The 12,573-nt window shown below is 36.6% G+C and overlaps 1 protein-coding gene across 1 annotated transcript in view; it reads left to right on the forward strand.

The window, feature by feature from the left end:
- The window catches only part of LOC105508640 (keratin, type II cytoskeletal 8-like), a 13,936-nt gene extending 1,857 nt beyond the window's left edge, over positions 1 to 12,079 (forward strand). The window contains exon 2 of the mRNA XM_011937527.1: positions 11,899 to 12,079. Within this exon, the coding sequence (XP_011792917.1) occupies positions 11,899 to 12,079 (181 nt within the window). The remainder of the gene's footprint in view (positions 1 to 11,898) is intronic.
- Positions 12,080 to 12,573: the final 494 nt, after the last annotated feature.

Consider the following 12,573-nt stretch of genomic DNA (forward strand, 5'->3'; position numbering starts at 1 on the left):
CTCAGCCTCCCTCCTTTGTGTGACATCCCTAGTAGAACAATCTACACCTACCTCTACCTGGAAATTTCTGGTGATGGGAATCTTGTTTGTTTGTTAGTTTTGTTTGTTTGTTTGTTTTTACAGTCTAACTCACTCTAGTATTGATCATCACTGAGTCAGAAACTTCTCCCCAAAATGGACTATGACATAGCTGCATTTTATATTCACTTGTGGCACAGTGCTACCATATATTGAACTACAGGTAGTGCGCTGCACAGCTTCATAGATTACAATATGCATAGCACACCCTGAAGTTCAGCAATGTCACAGAGTCGAGATTCCTTTCATGGCCTATGTCATTGTCCAAGTTGGATATATTCTTTCTTTGTCTTCCTTTTTCTCTTCCTCTTCTTCCTTTTTTCCTTTCTTCTAGCATTACTTGGCCTCTTCAGAGGGAGGGTGTGGCTCAAAATATTGCTTTGGGTTAATGTTCTTTGTCTTACATTTTTCCTGGAAATAAAATAATCGGTGGATTTTATCTTGATTTTCCACATTTATGAAGTTTTCTTTTAGAATCCAAAGTAACTCACAGCACAGTTTCACATGACTTTTATTGACTCATGATCCAGGGAACCCTCAACACAAAAGAAATTGGGCATGAATTTGTCATAAATACTGATTTAAAGCTAAGCAAAGCACATATATATATATACATATATGTGTGTGTGTTTATTTAGTTCTCACAACTAATCTTTGCAGTAATTGTTATAGCCACAGTTCTGTCCTGGACTCACATTAAATAGTTCCCTCATCTACCAATGCTCCTTTATTATGGGCTTTCCTACATACTATTCTCTTTATTGAAACACTCACTCTGACCATCCCAATTTTCTCCTTTGTTTATTCTCTCTTTTGCCTGACAAACTCCAACTTATAATTCAGGTTTCAGAATACACATGGCCATTTCCACGATCTTCAAAGACTGGGTAATTGCCCTCCCTATTTGCTCCCGAACACTTTGCGTGTCTCACATTTTATCACATAAATTTATATTATAGTCACCTATGTACTAGTATAGTCCCCTGTGCTAAGCTGTCTAACAATACTCTCCTGTATTAGACCGACCACCATGAGTTCCAGGACTGTGGAAGAGAGAATATAGTTTAATCTCCCACAGTGTAGTAAGGACATGGAACCTGCACCTATGCTTCCCGGATGTAAATCCTGTCTTTACCACTTACTGAGGGTCTGTAGACGAATTAAATGAATGAGTCTGTTTAATTGCAAAATGAGAATAAAATAGCCCATACTTTCTGCAATTGTCGTGAGAGAGAACACAGCAAAGGCGTTTAGAGGATGCATGACATGCAGTAAGTGTTACTCATTTTAATGAGGCTTATTCATGAATGTAATCTCAAGCTGGCACATAGTAGATGCTCAAAAATTTTTGGAGACCCAGGATCAGCTCAAATGTAACTTCTTCTAAAAGCTTTCTCAGATGCCCCATTTAGAAGTCTTCCTCTCAACTCAGATGACATCTTACTTCCTACTATTTAATAGTACTTCTTATCTATTACAATATATCCAGCGAATGTTTTCTACATGTTGTTTTCTTCCTACTAAGCCAAAGCTTCTAGCTGGCAGGCTCTATATTTGTCTCTATTCATCACAACTCCTACGGTGGAAAACAATTGTTGGATGAATTAATGGTTCAATAAATTAATTTTTAAAAGTTCAAAAAATCAAAGTGAGTCCTTGGAGACAGGTTGAGAAGGGAGACTGAGACTGAAAATGGGGCTGAAATGTGAATATTAAGCTAAGAAGTTTAGATAAAACTGCAAAAGAAGATGCCCAGGGCACCAAAACTCAGCACGACTGTGAAAGGTAGGTGTTTGCTGCTACTAGGTGATCTGTCAAACTTTGTCACACACAGGAGCCATGTCACAAACCAGGGGCCAGATAGGTGCTGCCTTTGCATTGGAAACCACAAAGGGAAAGACCTGGCTTCTTGAATTGACTACTTCGTGCCCAGGAAGCAGAAAGACAATAGTGAACTTTTCATATGGTCCTTGATATAAGTGCCTGCACAGTGCATGATTGATAAAGGAGAAGACAAAGCTGTTCAACTGTGAGACATTACTGGTTTTTAAATATCCAAAGTTGATAATTTCTAGTTCAAGATACTGAACTAGAAATGTAAAGAGGTAGGGATGGTGTTCACACTTAACTTGTTGGAAAGATGACCACACATCATATAGAAAATCCAAGTCCAGTGAGAACATAGAAAAATAAGTGTATAATAATTTTTTAGATGAAGTGAAAGTGAATTATTTCTGGAAGAGTTTTCTGAAGTATGTGCTGAAAACATAACATCCAACAGGTTAGTCTATCTGAAAAGAGTTCCCCTGATCAAATAGATTTGGGCAAATATGCATGCTCTAGGTCTCTCTTAGAGACTGATAATGGACATCATAACACTAAATGTTCTGAAAAGTCTGGAAGTAATAAAACGTAAAGTTCACTTGAACGCTGAAAGGCAGTGACTTATCCAAAATGATCCTTGTTGATAAAAGAAGGAATAGAATTTACTTCTATTTTAAATTTTCATTGAAAGTGTTGTAACTCCTCTTATTGATACAATAGGATTATGGAAAAATAACTTTGAAGAAGTTGAGAGATACCCTTAGCTCCTCATTATTACTGATACTTACCATGTAAGTATTACTGATACTTATCAGTAAGTATAAGAGACAGTCTATAAACACTGGTTAGTGTCCGGATTCTTGTACATAGGCAGTGAACTGCACTTGGATGTAAATCTTAATTTCCTCATATCTAAATTTCATGATCATTCCAGTTTATATACTCACCTATTCAGAAGGGAAGTCTAGTTTCCATACCTACTCACCTCTCCCACTATAAAAACCGGGTTGACTTCTGAAATGTTCCTCTGTCTTCCTCCTAGAAAACTTGTATGATGCCCTCAGTAAACTTCTCAATAAACTTTTCTGTTGTTGTCCCCCTAAAACTCCAATGCTTTCTTTTGCTGTTCATTTGCCTTGATCTTTCTGCAGCATTACGTGTGGCTCTTCTCTTCTCCTCTTAGCTGCATCCTTCCTTATTTACTTTTCATATCCAGGATGGGTAATTGAAATAAAGCGAGATTTGATTTAAATGATAAAACAAGTCAGGGTCATTCTTTTCCTGAACTGAAAATTGCAATGGAAAATCTTTCTTGCAACTTTTTGTTTTTGGTATGGAATTTTTTTAAAATGTGAGGTTAAGACCCAGGAAACCTGGAATTCAACCCTAGGCCTTGCTATTAAGCAGTAACTTGAATCAAAGTCAATTCCTGGCCCTTTGCTTTTTATCATCTATGAAATGAAGGAGAAAAACTTTAGAATATCTGTACATCGTTCTTTTACTGAAATCCTGAATGCTCAGAAAATGCTTCTTCACCATATTTATGTGACTTTATCAAAATATTTGTCTCAGAGCCTACATAACAACATTATTTTAAAGAAAAAAATCTTAAAATGGATGGCCTAGTGTTTAATTGTGCAGACCTTCACACCAGAATGCCTGAGTTCAAATTCCACTCCCACCATTTTGTGTCTGTGTGATGTTTGAAAAATCACTTAACTTGTCGGTGCTTCAGTTTCCTCATCTGGAAAAAATAAAATAAAAAAAAAAAAGATACAGCAGCAGTTTCTCCCTCAGAGAGTTTTGAAGATTAAAGAATATAATAAATGGAAAGCACTCAGAATGCTGCTGGGTACATAGGGAATGCTACGTACATGTGACCTTTATTATTAATGGATCTTGACAGTGGTTGAAAATAAGTATTTAAATATTGCTTTATCCTTTCCTGTCTAATTATGCAGCATTGGTAATTTTTTCACTGCTTGTGAAAGTTTGATTCATTGCAGAGAAAACAAAATATGTCATTGATAATTTTAATTATAAACTCATACTCTGTCCACAATCATTTTTTAAAATTAAACATTGTCTCATTTTTCCTACTTTAGTAGACTATGTGGAAAAAAAAAAAACAACTTTTGATTGACAAAATGATGACTTTGTGATACAGTCAACAAATTAAGTATTTTTATTTCACACTTTTACTAATTTTGAGATAGACTGCAAGAATTATGTTTATTTTAAAAATGTATTTAGTTAGATCTACATCTGACATTTTATTTTCTGTTTTCTATGTCCCATGTTGCTTCTGTTTCTGTATTCTTTTTTTACTACTTACTTTTTGCACTAACTGCATTTTCAAGTTTCTTTAATAATTAATTTTACTGTTTTTAAAAGTTATTTCTTAGTGGTTGCTCTAGGGATGACCATATATATCTTAACTACTCAGAGTCTCCTTTAGATTTATATGCTAAATTAATTCCAGTGATATATAGGAACATCATGCCAATAGAGATCTATTCTCTTTTCCCCTTTTGTGCTATTATTGTAATACATATTACACACACACACAAGAATACACCAACATACACACATATATATACACATATACAAGAAAACATAGCCAACAATACATTGTTATAATTCTTTCTCTGTATAAACTTGGTGTCTTTCAGAAAAGCTGAGAGGAGAAAGAACAGCAATCATATATTCGCAGCATTTATTATAGTACCCTTCTTATTTACTATTTCTGGTTCTTGGCATTCGTGTTTGTACATTTGAATTCCTGTCTGATGTGAGTTCCTTAATCCAATATTGCTTTGTTCCTACTCAACTCCTTTGTGCTATAATCATAACTTGATGTGATTATTTAATTTGCCTTCAGTTACTTGAACAAATTTACAGTGGCTGCTCAAAGTCAAAGTCTTTGTTAAATCTAATATCTGTACCATATCATAGGCAGTTTCCATTGTCCACTACAAGCATATGTCACTTCATTGCATTTTGCTTTGTTGCATTTCAAAGGTAATTGAGGTTTCTTTAACAAGTTGAGGATTTGTCGCCATCCTGCATCAAGCAAGTCTATCCATGCCATTTTTTGAACAGCTTGTGCTCACTTCATGTCTGTGTCACATTTCATTAATTCTTGCAATATTTAAACCTTTGTCATTATTATTACATCTGTTATGATGATTTGTGTTCAAGGACCTCTGATGTTACTATTTTAATTGTTTTGGGGTGTCACAAATCAAGCACATACAGGACAGCTAATCTAATCATTAAATGGCGAGTGTGTTCTGACTACTCCACCAGCTTGTCATTCCCTCATCTCTCTCTCTTCAGGATTCCTATTCTATGAGACACAACAATATTAAAATTAGGTCAATTAATAACACTACATGGTCTCTAAGTTTTCGAGTGAAAGAAAGAGTTGAAGGTCCCTAAACGAAAAGCCAGAAATTAAGTTTAGTGAACAAGGCACGTTGAAAGCCAAGATAGGCAAAAAACAAGGCCTCTTATGCCGAACAATTAGTCAAGTTGTGGATACAAAGAAAAAGCCCTTGATAGAACTTAAAAGTTCTACTCCAGTAAATACATAAATTACAAGAAAGCAAAACAGCCTGATTGCTGACATGGAGAAAGTTTTAGTGGTCTAGAAAGATTAAACCATTCAAAATATTCCCTGAAGCTAAAACCTAATCCAGAACAAAACCCTAACTCTCTGTACTTCTGTGAAGACTGACAAAGTGGGGAAACTTTAGAAAAAAAAAAGTGAAGCTAGCAGAGGTCAGTTCATAAGTTAAAGGAATAAAGTTTTGTTCATATCATGAAAGTGCAAGGTGAGGCTGCAAGTGCTGATGTAGAAGTTGCAGTAAGTCATCCAGAAAATTTAGCTAAAATAATTGATAAAGAGGGCTATGCTAAACAACAGATTTTGAATATAGACAAAACAGCTTTATATTGGAAGAAGATTCCATTTATAACTTTCATAGCTAGAGAGGAGAAGTCAATGCCTGGCTTCAAAGGTTCAAAGGACAGGCTGACTCTCTTCTTAGGGGATAATGCAGCTGGTGACTTTAAGTTGAACTCGATGCTCATTTGCCTTTCTGAAAATCCTGGGACTCTTTAAAATTACCCTAAATCTATTCTGCCTATGCTCTATAAATGTAGGAACAAAGCTTGAATGACAGTACATCTATTTACATCGTGGTTTACTGAATATTTTAAGCCATCTGTCAATACTTACTGCTCAGAAAAAAAAGATCCCTTCAAAATATCACTGCTATTGAGAATTCACCTAGTCACCCAAGAGATCTGATGGAGATGAACAAAAAGGTTAATGTTTTTATGCCTGCTAAAAGGACATCCATTCTGCAGCCCATGGATCAAAGAGTAATTTCTACTTTCAAGTCTTCCAACTTTCAAAGGCATTTCTTATTTAAGAAATATATTTCATAAGGCTATAGCTGCCATAGAGAGTGATTTGTGTGATGGATCTGTACAAAGTAAATTAAAAACCTTCTAGAAAGAATTCACCATTCTAGACGCCATTAAGAAAATTCATGATTCATTGGAGGAGGTCAAAATATAAACATGAGCAGGAGTTTGGAAGAAGTTGACTCCAAAACTCATGAATGAATTTGAGGAGTTCAAGACTTCAGTGGAGAAAGTAACTGCAGATGTAGTATTAAATAGAAATAGCAAGAGAACTAGAATTAGAAGTAGAGTCTGAAGATGTGACTGAATTGCTGTGATCTCATACTAAAACTTGAAAGGATGAGGAGTTGTTTCTTATGAATGAGCAAAGAAAGTGATTTATTGAGATGGAATCTCCTCCTGGTGAAGAACTCATGGACATTGTTGAAATGACAGTGCATCCGGAGATGAATGTAGAGCCAGTGGCCTGCTTTTGTCTTCATGACTTTCTTGCTTTGGCCCCAGGGTTGTGAGCAGGGGCTATGTAGCCTCTGGTCTTCTCAACCTCTCTTGGTGTGAACGTTGAATTATAATAAACTAAGATGAGGGTTGTATGAGCCCCATCTTCTCAGCACACCTCAGCACTTCCTCCCTCCATGAAAGGCAAAACCTGTCTTTTTTTAAAAATTAAACTTTTTATGTTGAAACAATTATAGATTCACACACAGTTGTAAAAAATAATTCAGAGAAATCCCATATATATTTTGTCTAGTTCCCCCCAGTGGCAACATCTTGGAAAACTTTAGTATGATAACAGAATTAGAATATTGAGGTTTAAATAGTTAAGACACAAATATTTTTTATCAACACAAAACTCTTTTGTTACCTTTTTATTTTTATGTATTTATTTACTTTTCAAGACAAGGTTTCACTTTCTTACCCAAGTTGGATGGAATGCAGTGGCCCAATCTTAGCTCACTGCAACCTCTACCTTTCAGGCTCAAGCAATCCTCCCACATCAGCCTCCCAAGCAGCTGTGACCACAGACACACACCACCACACCCGGTAAATTGTGGAAACCACTAATCTGTTCTCAATTTCTATGATTTTGTCATTTCAAAAATGTTGTACAAATGGAATCACAGAGTATTTGACATTTTCAAATCGATGTTTCTACTTAGCAAAATTCTCTGGAGATTCATCCAAGTTTTTCAGGTATCAGTAGTTTGTTCCTATCAATACCATAGTATGAATGTACAATAGTTTGTTTAACTATTCACCCATTAAAGAACATCTGGTTTGTTTCTAGTTGTTGGCCATTATGAAAAATAAAAAGGCTGCTATAAAAATTTGTGTGTGGGATTTTGTGTGAGCATAGGTTTTTATTTCTTTGGGATTTATGCTTAAGAGTACAATCACTGTGTCCTATAGCTGTTGAAGTTTTAGTTTAAGTAACCACCAAACTGTTTTTCAGAGTGTCTGTGTAATTTTACGTTCTTTCCAGAAATCTGTAAGGTACCTGTTGTTATGGACTGAATTGTATCCCTCCAAAATTCATATGCTGAATGCCTAACCCACAACGTGGCTGTATTTGGAGATGGGGCCTTTAGGGAAGTAATTAGTTTAAGTGAGATCACAAGAGTGGGTCCCTAATCCCGTACGAATGGTGTTCTCATTATAACAGGAAGCCACAGCAAAGATCATTTTCTCTCCTTGTGTATGAAACCAACCTAATTGTGCCATGGATATTTTATTGGAAAATCATGAAAATTGGCCCTTCCAGTCTTAAAACTTGAGAACTTACACCTGTCTTATCTGAGTTTCTGTCTCAGGAAACCAACCATCAGGCCTCCCAGATAGTATCAAGAAATTGAAACTTAACGGATCATCACATCTGGGCAATGAGACACCAGAGCCCCTCATTCATCATGATTGTTTCCTTACCCACTGTAATTATTGGTTTCCTAAGGGACCACCTGCTTCCTATTGACCAACTCCTCTTCCTTACCCCTCTCTAATTGCTGTTTTCCTGCACATAGCTACATTCCTTTTCTGCTATATAAACCTTCAATTTTCAGGGAGATGGATTTGAGATGGATCCCAACTCCTCTGCTGCAGCACCTGAATAAAGCCTCTTCCCTGGTAATTCTCTGTTCAGTGATTGGCTTTTTGTGTGGTAAGCAGCAGTATCTAGACCAAACCCCAGAGTTCCTGTAACATATACACACAGAGAGAAAATGCTTTGCACAGACATAAAGAGAAAGTAACTGTTTGCAAGCCAGGAAGACAGAAACCAAACTGGAGGGCACCTTGATTTAGAATTTTAGCTTCCAGAACTGTGAGGAAATACATTTCTGTTGTTTAAGCAACCCAGTCTGCCATATATTGTTATACAGCAGCCCTAGCCAACTAACACATTGTTTCTCTACATCCTTTCCCACTTTTGATATTGCTACTCTTTTATTTTAGCCACTCTAATAGGTTTATAGTGATATTGTATTGTACTTTTATTGTGAATTTCTCCAATGACTACTGATGTTGAGCATCTTTTAATTTGTTGATTTGCATTACATATTTCTTCTTTGGTGAAGTATCTTTTCATGTCTTTTGCTCACTTTATAATTGGATTTTGTTTTAACGGGTGAGTTTTGAGAGTTCTTCACTTATTCCTGATAGGTCAGATATGTGGTCTACAAGTGTTTTCTCTTATTCTGTAGCTTGTATTTTCATTCTCTTTAGTGGGTCCTTCACAGAAGAAAGTTTTTAATTTGTATAAACTCCAACATAACAAATTTTATTGTACAGATCATGCTTTTAGTGTCAAATCTACAAACTCTTTGCTTACCCCTGGATGGCAAAGATTTTATCCTTTATTTTTCTCAAAAGTTTTGTGGTTGTACATTTTACACGTAAGTCTGTGGTGCATTCCATGTTAATATTTGTATAAGGTATGAAAGTTAGGCCAAAGTTCAGCTTGTTGCCTATAGATACATGTTTCAATAAAGACTATATTTGATCTTTGTCCCTGGTTTCTGGCATATGGGAAGCCAGAGTGGACATTCTGGCTCTCCACATGGTCTCCACTGACACTATAGTAGTGGCTGCCCTGTTACCACTGAGCAATGGGGCAAATCCTTACTTACCATTAGGCCTCCTCTGACACAACCTCAACGGAACCAGGAGGGACATCTCATTTTTGCTGGGTGGATGTAGAATCAAAGTCTCTCCACATTATCTCCCTGATATTTGTTTCTTGATCCTTTGGCCAGAAAGAAGAGGCTTTGTTTTGGGGCATATACACACACGTTGGTGTTTCTGGATTGCTGGCCCCTTTAGCTCCAGGTCTGAGACACATAAGACAAAAAGAGCACCCAGGGATCTCACCACCCTGTTGCTCCTCTAGTCCTAAAATCTCTAGTCGCTTTCCTTCTTCTTTTCACTTTTCAGAGGTGTATTTTCATTTCATCTGTAATATCCAGTGATATGGTTTGGCTGTGTCCCCACCCAAATCCCCAGGTGTTGTGGGACAAACCAGCTGGAGATAATAAAATCTTGGGGGCTGTTCCCCTATCTTGTTCTCATGAGAGTGGTTAGTTATCACTAAATCTGGTGGTTTTATGAGGGGCTTTCCCCCTTTTGCTTGGCACTTCTCCATGCTGCCATCATGTGAAGGAGGATGTGTTTGCTTCCCCTTCCACCATGATGGTTAAGTTTCCTGAGGCCTCCCCAGCCATGCTGAACTGTGAATCAATTAAACCTATTTCCTTTATCAATTACCCAGTCTTTGGTATGTCTTTATAAGCAGCATGAGAATGGACTAATACATCCAGGGTTTCAGTTGTGCTTACAAAGAAAAATGCAAAAAAGTAAATTTATTTCATCTTTCCAGAATTTGAAGTTTCTGCAAGTGCTATTTTAAGCAGAATATGATGGACATTCAATTGGCTAATCAACTACTGAATGCAATATTTTGGTTTATGATTCCATATGCTGCCATTTTTGAAGTCTTGGTGGAAGCCAGAGCCTTACCTTGCATTTATAGAAGTGAAAGCTAGTGTCTGGGCATATGACTTAGTCTTGTTTAATCAGATGCCCCCATGGAAGATTTGATTCTGTAGTAAACGGCAATAAAAGAAAAGATAGTTGAGAATTTATTTCCCTGCTAGTGGTATCATGCAGGGTCCTGGCACTCAGCGTCCAGTGGCAGCAGCAGTGATATTCGAATTAGGCTATTTTTAATGATGATAATTTAGTTGGTACTCTGGATATCTGGATACTTGGCTTTTTACTATTTTATTAAGGTTCATCTTTCATTCTTCCTTTAGATTTTGTGTTCTCCAAAGTTTTATTGCAACCAAAGAGAACTATATTTCCCATTTCAGAGACAGGAGATGCTGAGGGATTAAATAAAGAGAAAGAGACAAAAGCAAACTCCCAGCTCTTGACAACCCCTTTAGTTTAATCTTTGCTCTTTTCTAGCACAAATAATATATATTCTGCTCAGAGAAATTTATCTTGTTACCATTAGCTATTGTTATAAAACACACACACAATTATATACAAGAATGATTTAAGAATTTTTTTCTGGTAAAAATATGGATAATTGCACAAGGCATATATGCAAGGAAATATTGTCATGGTGATTTTTACAAGCCAGTCACCTACAGTAATAATTATTAATGACCCAAAAATATTTAAAAGAGAGAGAGTAAAAATCCAACACTCTCGCTGCACATCAAGACTGCTTTCATGCCCTAAGCCCAGCCCCCAAATATGAAAAGTAAATAAATAAATATAACTGGAAGCCCAGGACACACGATGGCTTCAAAACATAAAACGGAATCCCACAGCACAACAAGAAACCAAATGGTTTCGTGACAGGCAAATTCCTTTCCACAAAAAGCATAGGCCTGATTAAAGTGTTTCTCAAGTTCAAAGACAGGGAAGATAGATGGAGCTGCACATTGTAGATATGGACAACTCATCAGAACCGTTACCATGTTTGTTTGGAAGGAATAGATCAAACAGAAAAACTTAGTCTCATCTCTTACTATGGAATTTGATGTATTTATCTGGTAGGCAAATGTTCTTTGAATTAAAGTTGCTTCACAACTAGAAGACTTTTCTTAAATGCCATTTCAGAGAAGGCAATTTTTAACATTCCCAAATCAGAGAAATAAAAACAATTTCTAATTCTTGTTAAATGTATTTCAACTCTGACATGTCTTCATATCAATTATATCATTCCAATCTTAAAACGACCTGTGAAGTCATCAGGAAAGGATAGGAAAAAATAACATTTACTGAGTGCCTACTATATACTAGGTTACATATATTTTGTCATTTTATCCTTACACCAACCCTTTGATTTCATGTATTTAATTGATGAGATGGAGAAAGATTAACTGGTTGCTTCAGGTCAGTCAGATCTAGGGGTAGATCCCACGTCACTTGGCTTCCAAGTCTATGAAGACTTTTTCAGATTCTGTTTCGGCACTTTTTGGTTCACCTAATGGAAAAATAAAGTCATGTGCTAAAGAGTGAGGAAACTAAACCCGTATTTTTGTGTTCTTCTGATTAAAGCATTATTTTGCCTCTGAGTGGATATCAACAGGAAATAGTTCCTGTATCATCAACAGAACAAGCAGCTGGACTGAGGAAACAAAAACACAGAGTCCAAAATAGTGATATTGGCAGGGTAGACATTACACACAGGATACTGGAAGGCTGGTCAGACCATGAGGGCTTGTGCCGCAACCCCTAAGGTGAGAGAAGTCTCCAGAACCACTTTCAAAAATGGCCCTGTATAGTGACATTGGCAAGTCACTTAATCTTTCTAGGTATCAGTTTTGTTATCTGGAAAATCTTTAATTTAACTCACTAATAGGTAGTCTGAAGTATAGGAGGAATTGAGAGGCCTAGAAAGCCTGGTAAAATGTGGATAGGCACAGGTACTGACAAGGATGTGAAATCTGTGAAGCTTTCCCACCTCCCTTTTTGAAGCATATTTCTTTTCATATGATAATCCTTTTTCTGTCTATCCTGGGTGTCCACCCTGTTCCCATTCTTGCTAATCCCAGTTGTGGATTATTGATGTATTCCTCCCCACAGTACATCAAAACTCTGAAGGCCCCCTACACCATATAACGAGATACAGGCTGATAAATCATTACATGTATATGCACACATACCTACGCATACCCTATGTTTCTCTGTACATACACCTCTACAACTATACCTTATTTTGCTGCAAAACAT

Source organism: Colobus angolensis, unplaced genomic scaffold, assembly GCF_000951035.1.
Source record: "Colobus angolensis palliatus isolate OR3802 unplaced genomic scaffold, Cang.pa_1.0 Scaffold164, whole genome shotgun sequence".
Lineage (NCBI taxonomy): Eukaryota > Metazoa > Chordata > Mammalia > Primates > Cercopithecidae > Colobus > Colobus angolensis.